Genomic DNA, 14,993 nt, shown 5'->3' with positions numbered 1-14,993 from the left:
AGCTTTTCCTTGAACCCCCAGCCGATCCAGGCCAACAAGTTCAAGTTAAATGCCTACGCTTAAAAGTCAAACATACCTGATCCCATTCTTCACTCTGGGAGGGCGACTTCAGGCAAGTAATTACCTCTTTAAGCCTCAGTTTTCCCAGTTAGACCTGGGAAATGCTTTAATGGCTTAAGAGGAAAGAGGATTATGTGACTGTGTGGGTGTAAAGTGCTTAGGACAGGGTTCCTACTATCTTGGAGCCCCTTATTCTCACAACTTTATTAGGTTGGTATTGTTTTTTGTTTTGTTTTGTTTTTGGTACTGGGGATTGATCCTCGGCGCACTTACCACTGAGCACATCCCTAGCCCATCCCCCACCCTTTTTAAAATTTTAAGACAGGATCTCACTAAGTGGCTGAGACTGGCCTCCAATTTATAATCCTCCTGCCTCAGCCTCTCCAAGTCGCTAGGATTACAAGTGTCTGCCAAGATGCTCAGCACTGTCATTCCCTTTTGTGAATAAAGGAAACAAGCTAGGAGAGGGCAAGTGGCTTGCCTAAGGTGACAGGGAGATATTGGACTCATGGTCTGATGCTTCATCCTGCTTATTAAGCCTGTTCCCTTCATGGGGGCTGCAGCAGGAGAGAGGGAGGAGTCATGAGAGGGAAACAGATCCAGGCAGAAGCACAAGTAGGCTGGAAGAACCACCTTTGTCCTCCCCTAACTAGGGGTAAAGAAAGGGGTTGACCCTGGGAGTACATATGGGCTGGGCACAGGACTCACCGCCAGGAAGATCTGCAGTGCGCTGCTGAGCGCTTCGATGTAGGGATAGTCAAGCAGGCAGCCAGTGACAGAGATGACGTGGTGGTCCTCCAGGGCCAGGCGGGAGTTCAGGACAGGGGTCACCAGGCAGCCTGGCCCGTTCTCCATCCACCAGGAGCGGTGCAGGGATGTGTTGAAGGTCATGATGAAGTCCCGGTCCTGGGGGCAGAGGGGCCTGGGACACTGAGTAGGGCAGGGGGTATCCTTTCCAGGCTCCACTTCACACCTGGACTTAGACCTAGAGCCTCCTGTTTGGTTTGTAAGGGAACAGAGAAGACTGAGCCTGCAAGTACACGTTTTGCCACTAGGTGGTGCTCGATGACCGTGTAGGCCTCATTTCCACTGAGAAGATGGAAAGAGGATCCTACAGGAGCCTCAGAACTTCAGAGCTCCAGAAGGGACATTACCAATGACAAGGAACAATTCCCCAAGCATTGGTAAAACCCTTAATGAGACCCTTTCACAGCTGATGGGTTCTTCACTGTTCTCCCCATTGTTTGACCCTGGACAAATCGCTCCTCTGTTTGATCCTTAGCCTTCCTATTTGTCACATGGAGAAGGGACTGGCCACGATCAGACCTTACCCAGGCTGGGCAGCCCTGGGTTCACTGATCTCATACTCCTTCAGCCAAGTCAAAATTCACTTAGATGTGGGATCTCGTCAGCTACCACATGAATTTGGGATTGCTACTATCTCCACTTTCTAGAGGAAGAAACCGTAGTTCAGAGAGGACAAACCATTGCCCAGAGTGACACTGCTGGGACAAATCACAAAGATGAAGCTCTTATTCACATATTTTGCCTCCTTCGTTTCTCAAAGTAGAAGTAGTGTCTCTCCGGGGTTGCTTTTCTTAAAGCTAGACAACCCCACTTTCTTTAGCAGTTCTTCACATAATAGGATCTGCTCAATTTTTCCTGAATAAACACAAACTACTCTGTTTCCCTCCTGAAAAATATTGAACAGCCCTGGACCTACATCTTTGTCTAAACAGTACAATGTGCACGGAATTTTCACCTCCTTTGCTCTGAATATTCTACTGCTATTTATAGGGCTTAAGACTACTTTCTGTGCCTGCACATGCTGTTGGTTTATACTAAGCTTGCGATCAACTGGGACCCTCAGTTGCTCTTCAGCCTTTGAGAAATGCAAAGGAGGCCAGAAACAAAAGTTGTGGGGGGGGGCGGGGGGAAGGAGGGAAATGGGGTATCCAGATGGTTTGAGTGTGTAGAAGAGGGAGGGAGGTATCTTGAAGAGATGATGCTCTAGGTCTATACCACAGACCTGGGGTCAGGGATGGGAAGGGTCAGGTTCTGCTTTACGGCACTGCCCAGGCCTGAGGCTTACCTGCGACAGCTGTCCAACTTCCAGGTAGAAGCAGATGATGAACGCATTCCAGCCGACCCAGAGCACCAGCCAGGCCGCATACTGGGGAGAGCAGAGGTGGGTTCAGGTGGGGCCCAGGGCTACCTGAACACTGCTGCTCCTGCCTCTCCCCGAGCCTGGTGGAAGGGTTGCTGGAGCTGCCCTGTGGACCTGGGCCATTCAGGAGCAGTTACAGAGCGAGAACAGGATGCATTGACAAAGGGCCCAAGCCTTAGGGTGGCCCAGGGACCTCTCAGCCCCTCAGGTTCCCCACACCTCAAATGTGACCACTTCTTGGGAGAACAGTATCCTACCCGGGCCGCCAGCTATGGCAGAGCACAGAGGTCTGGGAGCTGCGGTTTCCAGGCCAGGCCTGGGCCTGCAACTCCAGCGGCTGCCCCTCGCAGACCTGGCTCTGCCTGTGGGGCCTGGGGCCATCCTGAGGGCTGGGAGAAGTGTTCCCGGTGCCAGCGACAGAGCTTTGTTAGGGCCCTGTTATCTGGCTCCTGAGAGCTGAGCCTGTGGGAGGTGGGGAGAAGTCCTAGAGAGTGAGTGGGCTTTGGTGACATTGCATGCCATCGTCATTGTAGGTACCAACAGGGTCAATTTCATAGGAAGCTTTTCCCTCAAGACAGCCATGTAAGGAGGTCACTGAGGATCAGCAGGGCACGTGGGTGAGTCTCACTGAAAGCAGGAGTTTGAGAGGCCAAGAGGAGGTGGGGGAGGGTGTTGGGGACACAGTCAGACCCCTGGGGCTAGAGGGCAGGGAGCCACTGACTTCAAAGCCACACTCGTGGCTCCAGTCCTTGATGAACATCAGTCAGCAAGGACAAAACCCAAGCCCCACAAAGCCCCCTCAGCACTCTGAGAAACAGCCTGAGGCCCATCCCTCCTGTGGCTGTCCCCAGGGCTTACTGAGGCGTGATGGGGCAAGAGCCTTGGTTCCAGACCTGAGTTCTGATCCCGGCTCTGCCTCACTAGCTGTGTGACCTTAGGAAGCCTCATGACCTTTCTGAGCTTCAGCTTCCTCATCTGGAAAATGGAGATGGTAGGACACACCTCACGGGGCCCACGAAAATCTCAGTAGTGTGCCTGGTGCATGCTGGGTACTTGCTAAATGGAATATCTTGTTGATGCTGGGACTGTTTCTCTGGAAAATTCTTTGAGAAAAATATCAACCTGGTCTCTGAGCAAAGGTCCTTTGGGACCTGGACGTTCAGCCCCTCGGCGGTGGAGGCCAATGCCAGTCCATCTGGACCCAGGGTTGGAGGAGCAGGCAGGGCTGGGTGGACAGGGGTGAGGGCAGGGGCTGGCTCAGGAAGGGGCAGTGAGTCATACCAGGATGAGGTACCGGGAGCGGTACTGCACGGTGCCGAAGATGCCCAGGATGACGGCCATGATGTGCAGGAAGTTGGCCAGGATGGGAGCCCACTGGTAGCCCAGGAAGTCAAAGATCTGCCGCTGCAGCGCAGCCACCTGTGGGAGAGAGAGGCTGAGCCCACGGTGGTCCTGGCGAGGGAAGGTCAGACACGCCCCCTTGACCTGTGGAGCAGGTGATGCCAGTTACCATGGCGACAAGGCAAGTCTCAGAGACATCCAGCTCCTCAGTACCAAAGGGATGCGGGGAAGTGGGGGCAAGTCTGTAGGAGCGAGGGAGGGGCCCCAAAGCCTGGTCATCACTTTGGGGTGCGCTGGAGGGAGGCAGGAGCCAGGATACCCCTACCCTGCTCAGGACACCCTCCCCACTGGGGCTCCAGCTCCTGCCCCTTCCCCACCTGGGAAGGCTGCTGGGGTCAGGGCCCAGGCTGCTCCCCAGCAGGTGAGGGAGAGGACTGAACCCCAGCCCTAGGGAAAGCCCGGAGTCTGTCACCAATTAGAAGTTGTCCTGGCCCACGGAATCCCCAGGCCACAGAGAAGGGATTTTTTTTACTCCCCTTCCCTGAGGGAGCTATGGTAGATTGGTTGCTTTGCCCAATGAACTTCAGAAGATGACGCATGTGAAAGTTTGAGAAAGGAGTGCCCTGGCGCTTGCCCACCTGCTTCACTTGTAACAGAGACCACCCAGTGAAGGAGCCCGAGCTGACTTGATGGAGGACGAGGGTCACCTGCTGACAGCCAGTCACCCTCAGACACATGGCCCAGAGCAGGATTGCCCCGTTGGCCCGCAGAATCATGAGCTAAACAAAATGACTGTTTTAAACCAAGACACTTTGGAGTGTTTGTTATATAGCAAGAGCTAACTGATACACACAGGACTCGATGGACACTGCCTTTCAAACCCCCCCCCCCCACACACACACACACAAAATCTTTTAGGAACAGTCTTCAGGAACAAAGGTGCCTGGATAACTGTTATGTTTGACCCTGTCTGATGTCCCTTATTCAGGTGACAGAATCTATCTCTGTTTAGAGAGCTACCTCCCCCTGTGCTGTCCATGTGGTTTGGGGAGGGCTGACCCCATTTCTAGTTTCTGAGGAGGGCAGGTAACACGGGCCTGGCCAAGTAATCAGACACCATGCTGGGCTCAGGGATGGCACTCACCCTCTTGAGCACTCTGGGTATCTGCTGGGACAATCAGGCAGAGCCATTCTCTACCTACCAGGATACCTGGATGGGGGATGGTATCAGCTTGGAGCTGTTGGTGGCCACCTTGCCACCCGGGAAGAGGCCTGCCTGAGGAGGAAGCCCAGGTGAAGGGTCAGAGAGAGTGTGGGAGGAAGATCCAAGGGCAAGGTCAGCAACCGAGGCAATTCTCCCGCTGGCACTTCTGACTGAGGCGTCTGTTCCTGGCAGGGAGGTGGAGGTGAGCTGTTGCCACCACCCGGTGGTGAAGTCTGGGCAGAGACCAAGGAAGCTGCAGGCTTGGGCAAGGGCTGAGTGGAGCCTGGTGGGACCAGGACCAGCCTTGGCACTTTCTACCTGGAGCCAGCCTGTTTCTTGGTAGTCGCTCCCCTCCCAGGGCTCTGCAGAGTCTGAAGAGCCTTCCAAGTTCAGCGCTTGCTGGGCCCTCTCTGACGGAAAGGCAGGGCTGGGGTTATGCTCTCATTTTGAGGAAAGAGAACATGAGGCTCAGAGAGGGGAAGTGAATTGCCCAAGGTTACACAGCAGGTTGGTGGCAAAACAGGCCTTTCTGTGCCACCTGTCCTATCTTGGCACCACATCCCGCCCTTCCTGGTTGGCACTGGCTTGGAAGTCAGGAGGTGAGTGTTCCAACGGAAAATCAGCCTGTGACAGCTGGGTGACTTTGGGCAGGTCGCCTTCCCTCTTAGGTCTTGGGCTCATCGCCCACACAGCCTTTGGTGGATGAGATAATCCGTCCCGGATCTCGGTGGTCTGCCGAGCTTGGGGGCAAAACTCCACGGGCTCCTACCACGGTCTCCCTGCCGTTCCCCCTCCCAACCACTCCTCCTCCCCTTCCATGTTCCCCTTGCACCCGAGTCTGCCTGCGTCAGCCATGTTGATGACTGCTGTCCAGCTCGGTGTTGGACTCAGCTGGTACGTGGTCCAGGGGAGGAAGGTCCCTATCGGAGGAGGCTATGACCGAGTTGCCCATGCTCACGGTGTAGCTGGGGAGACATCCTGCCCAAATATGTCTTGAGAGATGAGGTCACCCCTGACCCCTCCTCAAAACCCCTCTCTTATCAGTATTTGCTCATTAGCGGTGGCCTCACTGATATTATGAGCCTCATGATTTCTTTTGGTGGGTTTGTCTGTTTTGTTCTGAGAGCAGCAGCAGCTCTGGAGTCACTCCAACGCAGGTTCAAATTCCAGCTCTGCTGTGTGACTCAGGGTAAGTCTCTTTCCCTCTCTGAAACTATTTCTTCAACTATATATAGAAGATAATCCCTCCCCTGAGAAGTCACAGTGAGGATACACAGACATCCCATAAACTAACACAATTAGATGTGATAAATGGTGGCTAATTAACAGAAGTCTGAACAGTGTAAGCTTCTTAGTTTGGCCCTAAAGGCCCACGAGGATCTGCTGCAATCCTTTATTTCGTGTCAGCTCCTGCCTCCAGCGGCTGATGTGATGGTCAAGCCTCACCTGTACTTCCCTTTCCTTTAACCCCCTCCTCTGGGAGGAAGGCTTCCTGACTGGCAGTTGCTGCCCCAGCGCCTCAGCCTCCCTCCACCCTCACAGGCACAGCCTCATGCACCCTCATCCATCCGGGTTCTTCGTCTGTGATGCATTCAGAACGCTTAGTCTGTGGCGGGCCCTGGACCACTGAAGTGAGGAACTCAGTCCTAGAGGAGGAGGATAGGAAGTCACTACAAAGCACACTGGTCAGTGCCAGAAGCCAGGCAGGCCTGGGGGAGACACCTGGATGTCTTTGGCCAGGGCTGTGGCTCAGTGGTAGCGCACTTGTCTGGCATGGGCAGACCCTGGGTGTGATGCCCAGCGTGGCAAGGGAAACACATTAAGGTGGGAATGGTGGTGCACACCTATAATTCCGGCTACTCAGGAGGCCGAGGCAGGGGGATCACAAGTTTAAGGCCAGCCTGGGCAATTTAGTGAGACCCTGTCTCAAGATTTTGAAAAAGGGCTGGGGTGTAGCTCAATGGTAGGGCACTTGCCTAGCATGTCCAAGGTCCTGGATTCAATCCCTAATACTGGAAAAAAAAATACATATATACATTCTTTTTTTTTTTTTTTTTTTGGTACTGGAGATTGAACTCAATCACTGAGCCACATCCCCAGCCCTACTTTGTATTTTATTTACAGACAGGGTCTCACTGATTGGCTAAGCACTTTGCTGTTGCTGAGGCTGGCTTTGAACTTGCAATCCTCCTGACTCAGCCTCCCCAGCTGCTGGAATTACAGGCATATATATATATACATTCTTAAAAATCGAACTTGTGGCTGGGGGTATAGCTCAGTTGATAGAGGGCTTGCCTTGCATGCTATAAGGCCATGGGTTCAATCCCAAGCAAGACAACAAAATAAAAATAAAAAAAGTTAAGTATTGTATCCATCTACAATTAAAAAAAGATTTTAAAAAGAGTATCAATTCTAAAGTTTTATTATTATTATTCTCAGTGCCTGTGCAAGGTGGCAAGCACTCTACCACTAAGTGACATCCCCAACCCTTAAAAGTTGTTTTTTATTAGAAAACCATGTCAGATATTCCAGAACCTCTGCTTGTGTGGCAGAGCTATACCGCTAATTAGTAAGTACTGATAAGAAGAGAACAGGAGGACCATCTTCCCCATCTGGTCGCACCAGCCTAAAAACAATAATCTGAAGGATGTGATTGTAAATCAAAGGTAGCGTGTGTGTCTTCCTTTGAGGGGAGAAATTGTGCAGAAGCTCCCTAGCCCTTTGCAAAGAATCCAAATGTGCATGCACCGACGAAAAAGGCAGCTTTGGGGGCGTCTTTACCTGGCCGGCATGCAAGCCAGGCTGACCAGGCTTCTCGAATCTCTCCTAAGGGGGCCAGTAGCAGAGTTCCTTCCTGGGACGGGGACAACTCATGAGGAGGAAGGTGGGCCACCATCCCTGCCACCAGAGAGCTTCTGCATGGTTAGCAAGTGCTCTACACCTAGCTATACCCCAGCCCACCCCATGCCTTTTCTGAAATACAAATCTCACCCCAGACCTGCAGGATCACAAGCCTAGAAGATGAGTCCCTGGACACGAGTCCCAGAACGACAGGTGAGGTCAAGTCACTGTGGCCCGGCAGCCCTGCTGACACCTACAGGGTGAGCCCCCTACTCCTGCCCAGCAGTTGTCTACCCTTGATCTCCAGGAGGCTTGCACCGCCTGACCCTGGCCTCACCCCTTTCCTAGCACGTCCCTGGATCCTCACATGTTGCAGCCAGGGCCAGCGAGGCAGGGCCAGCGAGGCCTCCTGCCGTGAGCCCATTTCTCTTCTCTCCTCCCATATTCTTGGGGGTGCAATGCTCCCCACACTGCTCTCAGTATGCATGAAATGGCCCTGAGGTCCGGTCCTGTGGCGTTGCACCTTTGTCAATTGCTGGCTCTTGACAACCTTGGGCCCCTCTATTTTCTTTTCCCAGGACTGGGATTGAACCCAGGGGTGCTCTGCCATGAGCTACATCCCCGGTCCTTTTTATTTTTGAGACAGATCTTGCTAAATTGCCCTGAACTTGTGATATTCCTGCATCAACTTCCTGAGCAGCTGGGATTACAGGTGTGGTCCACCAGGGCTGGCTTTGTCCCCTCTTTGAAAATGAATTTGGTCCCTGCATCCTTCTGGTTGGTTTTGACATCGATGACCACACCATCCAGCACCTCGGCCTCAGTCTCTCAGACACCTTCCCGTGTGTTACGGTGTGACTATGAGGTGTCCCCCAGAGCTCCCTTGTTAGTGCAGTGGGTGGAATGATCAGATCACAACAGGTGATGACACCACTGATTTGATTAGCCATGACCTGATCAGTGGGCTAATCCATCTGGTGGATTAGTAATTTGACTGGACTACTGGGTGGTAACTGTAGGCAGGTGGGGTGTGGCTAGAGGAGGTGGTCACTGGGTCGTGCCCTGGGATTATACACTGTGTCCCTGGGCCCTTCCTGCTCTCTCTCCTGGCTGCCAGGAGCTAACAGCGCTCCTCTGCCGCCCTCCTCTGTTCTGCGTCACCTCTGGCCCAAAGCGATGGAGTTGGTGACCGTGGACTGAGCCCTCTGAAACCGTGAGCCCAAAATAAACTTTTCCTCCTCTAAATTGTTCTTGTCAGGTATTTTGGTCACAGTGACAAAAAAAAAAACCCTAACATACCATGGCCTTCCCCTCCACTCGTCATCCTCAGCTGCCCTTTGGACCATGTCACCACCTACAACTGCCTTGTCTCTAATGTCCCCAATCCCACAGCCCCTCTAGGACCTCCCAGCTGGGTTCCAAACACCATTCAGGGTGACAGGTCATCTCATGCTGCTGGGACCCTGTGATTCCTCAGTGTAGCCCTGCCTGCAGCCCAGAGCTCGTCCTCCTCCACCTCGCCATCACAGCTGTCCAGAAGAGCCCACCGCTGGAAAGACCCAGGGACCAGGTTCCCCAGGGGCTGGACAGCAGCCCAGCAAGCTGGAGGGGCACTCAGGGTCCACTGCAGACCTGAACTCAATGGCTTCGAGAGGGTTCCTGGTAATCCCACTACCCGGCCAGGCCTCCCGGGGCTCTCCCTCCCATGAAGGCTTCAGGCCCTCCCATGGCTCAGCCCTCCTGGACCCCCTCCAGCGCCCTCTCTGGTGGCCTGGTCTCCCCTCCCTGTCTGCTGGCAGCCTGGGCTGGTCCCTGCACCTGCACGCCACACCCAGCTCCTCAGGAGCCACACCACCTACGTCCCTTCTCTCCCCAAAGTTCCGCTCCCCTCTCCCAGCCTCCTTCTCACTGTCCTGGACCCTCTTGAGCCCCATCCCTCTGCTGGTCCCTTGTCCACCTCAGCTCTATCTCCACACCCTGCCAGTCCCTCCTCTGCCCACTACAGTGGGGCCTTCTGCTCAGCCACCAAAACAATTCTCCCTAAGGTTACTGCAACTGCATGTCACCGAGTCCAGCAGATGCATTTCGGAGCTCAGTTTCCCCACCTCTCTTGCCCCCAGATGTCCTCTCCTGCAGGCAACACTCTTCTCTGGCTTCTGTCCTAGAGGCAGGATGCCCTAGTCAGGAGCAGAACCCAAGTGTGAACCCTGGTGCCACTGAATATCACAGATCTCTGGGTAAGTCACTAACCTATGTGCTTCAGTTTCTTTGCTGACAAAATGGGTATGATTTACTCCTAGGGTTGTAAGGAGAGTCGAGCCAGTATTATTTAACATTATGTAATTATACTCTTTCACTGAAGTCCCCGCCTCCTGCCAGGTTTATTTTTTCCATGGCACTGGACTGAACCCAGGACCTCACACATGCTAGGCAAGTGCTGTACCACCGAACCACATCCCCAGCCCTTTTTATTTTTTATTTATTTGGTACTAGGGATTGAACCTAGGGGCACTTTATCACTGAGCCACATTCCTAGCCTTTTTATTTTTTATTTTGAGACAGGGTCTTACTGAGTTGCTGAGGCTGGTCTTAAACTTACAATTCTCCTGCCTCAGCCTCCTGAATTGCTGGGATCACAGGTGTGTACCACCGTGGCTGACTTTTCTGTGGGACTTCTCCTCCACTGTGCCATGCACTCCTGTATATTGTCCTTCTCCTGCATCAGATGCTGAGATCCCTGAGGGCAGGGAGCTCTGCTTGTTGTTGTCCACTGTGGCACTTCCAGCATCCAGAGTAGTGCCTGACACACTCACTGCAGGTGCTAACAACTAGACGAACCCTGGCCCTCCCCGTCTACTCCCGATTCTGGAGCAGCTAGTTTTCCAGTGTGGTCCGGCCCCTAAATTTCAGAGGGCCTCAGGGTCACATGCAGGCCCTTCTTGGGCTCCACATGTCCCAGGACATACCTGTCCACCCAAGTTCCAGAGCCTGCTGCCTGCTCATGTGCCTGCTCCAGCCCCTTCAAAGCCAGCTACTCACCAGGGGGTCCTTGAGGACAGAATGACACCCAAACCTGGTCCATGCCCAGTGCTTGGGGCCCCTGGTGTGTGCGGCTGCCTGAGCTGGAAACCTCAGCTTCAGGTCCAGGCCTCCCTCCCGCCATCTCAGCCGTGTCCAGGTGTCACCGAGTGCTGGCTCTTGATCTTCCAAGTCCCTCACATCCAGCCACTGTCTCCAGCCACCTTCTTCTCTACCTGGCAACTCCTGACCCGTCTCTTTCCTCTCCAGGGAGAAGCCCCAGCTCCCCACTGCCCTTCCCCCTGCCCTTAGCTCCCCACCCCACCCCCACTCCTGATTATTTATTTATCGGGTAACTGCCAGCTGAGGGGGATGCTGTTGCCATGGGAACCTTCGGCCCCAGTCAGGGCTGCCTCTGTTCTCAGTAGGATGCTCTTGTCTGTCTAGACGCCAACCCCAGGAGCCCAACTCCAGGTTGGGGGGTGGGGGACAGAGGATGAATAATACAGATGGGAACCACCCCAGCCCCAGGAAGCCGGCGGGGGCGCAGGGCAGGGAGGGGGCTGGGCTCAGGGCCAGGAACCCATCAGAAACCTCTTGCGCCCAAGCCCTGGCCAGGCAGATCTGCCCGTCAATGGCTTCCCTGGCCCAAACTCCAGACGAGTCGCCAGAGGCCTCAGACGCAAGTCTGGCTGTCTGCGGAGGATGAGGGAGGTGTTCCTGAAGTTTCTGGAGAATGGTTCCCTCCAGCCTGGTTCTGTGTCTCACTGACTTTAGTTCACTGAGGGGCGAGACTCCCCCCTGGGGGGCCAGCAGAGCCAAGTTCCAGCCCCACCTGTCACCACTCACTGTGGGGTCTTGGGCAGCTTGTGCCTCCTCTCTGGGCCTTAGTGTCCCCTCTGCCTGTGTCAGAGCCCGCTCAGCCTGTCGCCTGGCACACAGCTGGTACTCTGCACTCAGCAACAGCCTCCCCTGCACCCCCAGACTCGAGCCCCCGCTTTCCCAGTGGGTTTCTGAGGCAGCTGACAAAATTAAACTCGACTGAGCCCCTCATGCATGAAATGACGGGGTGGGACGGAGGCTGCGGCAGCAGGCTGGAGGGCCCTGGAGAGCTGAGGCCAGCCCCTTGTCAGGGCAGAAGCACAGCGACCACAGAGGGGGTGGCTCCCGGCTCCAGGGCCCCACCCAGCTCCAGCTCCACTGGGGGTCAGGGCCACGTGAGCACAAAAACAGCCTCAAGGGAACAGTCACAGAGGCCGGGTGGTCCTTGGGGGGCGCAGGGAGGTGGGTCCTATAGGACATGGAGGGACTCAGCAAGCATCTCCTGGGCACCTGCTCTGCGCAGGCCCGGCTAGGTACATGACAGGTGGCTGTGAATGAGCCGGTGTGGCCCCTGCCATCGGGGCAAGTCCAGAGGGGCTGAGGACAGGGTCTCCTCTGCCGGGCGCCCCTCCTCTGTGACTGGTGGCCTGTGGAGACGCCTCTGGGTGCCCCAACATGCACATGGGCAGGCCGGGCCCGCACACGCCCCTCCTTCCAGGGCTCCCATAGAGAGGCCCTTCTGCCCTCTCCATGCCAGCCCCAACCCCACTGGACAAGGGCCTCGGCCGTGACCGTCGGGTGGAAACCGCAAGCTGCGGAACGACAGGACGCCATGTGTCAAAAGACAAAAGGCCCCAAAGACACAAAATGTGTGTGACAGTAAGTGCAGAATCAAGAGCCAGAGAAGGACGCACGGTGGCTGTGAGACATCACCTCCAGGGACGGGAAGGCGGAGGCAGGGAGGCTCAGGGTGCCCGCTCCTGTGTTTCTGCAATGTTTTCCAACAGAGCTGTATCCTTGAGAAAGTTACGAGATTCGGTCTCAGATGGCACGAGGGGGCACCAGAGGGGGCACCAGAGGGGACACCAGAGGGCTCGGAGGACCTCAAGCCTCCCTTCCCTGAGGTGAAGGTGGCCAGCCCTCCCCTCCTCTGGCCTCGGGTGGGGCCGCAGGAGCTCTGAATTGATGTCTGGGTTTGTTTGCTGCAGCCTTCCCGCCTGCAGGGGACTGGCCCTGGAGCCCTGTGACCTCCATCGGGGGTCCAGTGGCTCTTCTTTCCCCCGATGCTGGCTCTGCAAGCCCCAGGTCCTGCGTGGGTGCTCACCCCTGCTCCCTGGGGCCTGACTACCCCATGCCTCCCGCCCTCCCGGGGCGTCCTCCCCCGCAGCCCTGGTGGGGGTGACTGATGTGGAGATGTCACTCTAGTCTTCTAAGTCTTGGCCAGGATGCGGCAGAGCTGGGATCTGGGGTCAGGAGGGAGGTGCTGGGGGCGGCTTCTCTGAATCAGGGGCCTCTCCTGAGTCACCGCCTCCCGAGGGCAGCAAGGGAACAGCGCTCCTCCCCAGCTGCACGCGCTTCTGAGCAGTAGTTCACGAAAAGCTCTAGAGGACCTGGTGGCCAAGTCTCGAGAACACAGCCATGAAAACAGTGGACAGACGTCCTGTCCTGTTGAGGATGGTGGCCCTGCCGTTTCCCTCCTCAGCTGACACTGGTAATGTGTCCCTGCGGAGAGAGCTGGGACAGAGGAAGACGGGCAAGAGGGGCGCTCTTTATCCCCCAGGAAAAGACACCAGACAAGCACCCCCAGGAGACCGTGGCCTCTCTCAATGGGCCCATCTCCTGTATTTAATAAGCACCTATTTACTTATTTATTTTGTGTTGTGGGGAACTGAACGCCGAGCCTCGCGCATGCGTGCAGGTAGGTGCCCCACCACTGAGCTGTGCTGCAACCCCTCCTGTGTATGAAACTTCACACTCTCGTCACCCCTTTCAATCCCAGCCCCAGGTACAGTGAGGAAGCGGCGCCGCGGCGCCTAGAGCAGCCGAGGTGCTTCTGCAAAGAGCTAAGACTCCAGCCAGGGTGTTTGGGGCCAAGTCCTCCCCTTCCCCACCACGTGGCTCCCTGGGACTTGTGCAGGCTGGCACTGAGCCCCAGCATTGGGGGACCCTAGGCCTTACTTCCCTGCTGGAGGGAACTTCTGCTCTGGAGAACTAATCTCCCTCCTCCTCAGGACAGGTCCTTGAACCCAGAGTCACAGACTGCCATCTGTCTGTCCTCAGGCCTCCCACACACTGTGGCCCAGCCCTCCACCTCAGCTGGGCCTGGGGGGGCAGGGAGCAGCTGGTCACTACCTTTCACATAATTAGCCCTCAGAGACCAGCCTGGAGCTGCAGAGGCCCAGGCTGGCCTCACAGGGCTGATCTGGCCAGTCACAGTCCTGTCAGGAGGCAGAGGCCTGGCCTCTGTCTCCATGGCAACCCTGTCCCTCATCTCAGTGACCATTGACCCATTCCCACCCCTGCCCAGCTGGGGGGCTCTGCAGGCCCCTTCTGGGAAGATCTGTCTCTACACCTCTGAGCTGGCAGCTTCTTTAGAAGTGCCTGGTAGCAATCCAATTAGCATACATTTACATTAATTTGCATAAATCCTGGGCCAAGCAGGCCCCAGGTACTGCTACCAGGGAGAAGTCTAACAAAACTCCAAAGTCCCCATCCCATTGGGCCTGCTTCCTCGCTAGCCATCTGGTCCAAATCCACAGGGGCCACAGTGGCAGGCAGAGCAGAGAAGGGCCTTCAGGCCACCACTCTGTCACTCAGTTTCCTCCCCTGGAGATGGGGACAAGGATGCATAGCTTGAAGAGGCCTGTGTTAAATGTTTGTTTTTTTTTGGGGGGGGGTACCGGGGATTGAACTCAGGGGCACTGAACCACTGAGCCCCATCCCCAGCCCTATTTTGTATTTTATTTAGAGGTGGGTCTCACTGAATTGCTTAACGCCTCCCTGTTGCTGAGGCTGGCTTTGATCCTCCTGTCTCGGCCTCCGGAGCTGCTGGATTATAGGCATGCTCCACTGCGCCTGGCTGTTTGAAGAAGCCTAGGAAGGGAGTCTCCTAGATTCACCCCACGCCTGGGCCTTGCCACACCCTCCCCTCTCCACCCCAGGGCTCCTGGCTTTCTGCCAAGGGGCAGGCCCCTCTTGTGGGCCCTGTGGAGCCAGTTTCCAGGATCTGGGGTCACTCTGCACCTCCTCCCACCTGGCTTTGGCCATCCCTAATTTCTGGGTCTGGCAGGAAGTGGGCTAGAAGCTACAAATTGCCAGCTTTGTACATTTGACCTTTTGTCAACAACACCTCCTATGGCTTTGCCCTTGGGCTGGTACATCCCCAAGGAGCTGTGTGCATCTGTCCAGGCTCTGGCCCCTGGTATGGCAAGCTCTGAATGACTTCAAGAGGTAGTTTAGGGTAGCGAGTCAGAGGGGGCTCTGTAGGCAGACTGCTCGGGTTCAGGTCTGGGTCCTGCCACTCACTGTTGTGTGAGCCTG

At 55.5% G+C, this 14,993-nt stretch overlaps 1 protein-coding gene across 1 annotated transcript in view; it reads right to left on the bottom strand.

The window, feature by feature from the left end:
• The window catches only part of Nkain1 (sodium/potassium transporting ATPase interacting 1), a 43,801-nt gene that overhangs the window by 3,143 nt on the left and 25,665 nt on the right, over window positions 1–14,993 (bottom strand). Inside the window, exons 2-4 of the mRNA XM_046469215.2 lie at window positions 3,509–3,646; window positions 2,153–2,233; window positions 769–966 (exon numbers count right to left, since the gene is read on the bottom strand). Coding sequence (XP_046325171.1) covers window positions 769–966; window positions 2,153–2,233; window positions 3,509–3,646 — 417 coding nt within the window. The remainder of the gene's footprint in view (window positions 1–768; window positions 967–2,152; window positions 2,234–3,508; window positions 3,647–14,993) is intronic.

Source organism: Marmota monax, unplaced genomic scaffold, assembly GCF_021218885.2.
Source record: "Marmota monax isolate L192 unplaced genomic scaffold, Marmota_monax_Labrador192_F-V1.1 WCK01_AAM20220418_F8-fsc00008, whole genome shotgun sequence".
NCBI lineage: Eukaryota > Metazoa > Chordata > Mammalia > Rodentia > Sciuridae > Marmota > Marmota monax.
This window is presented reverse-complemented; position numbering and strand designations above follow the sequence as displayed.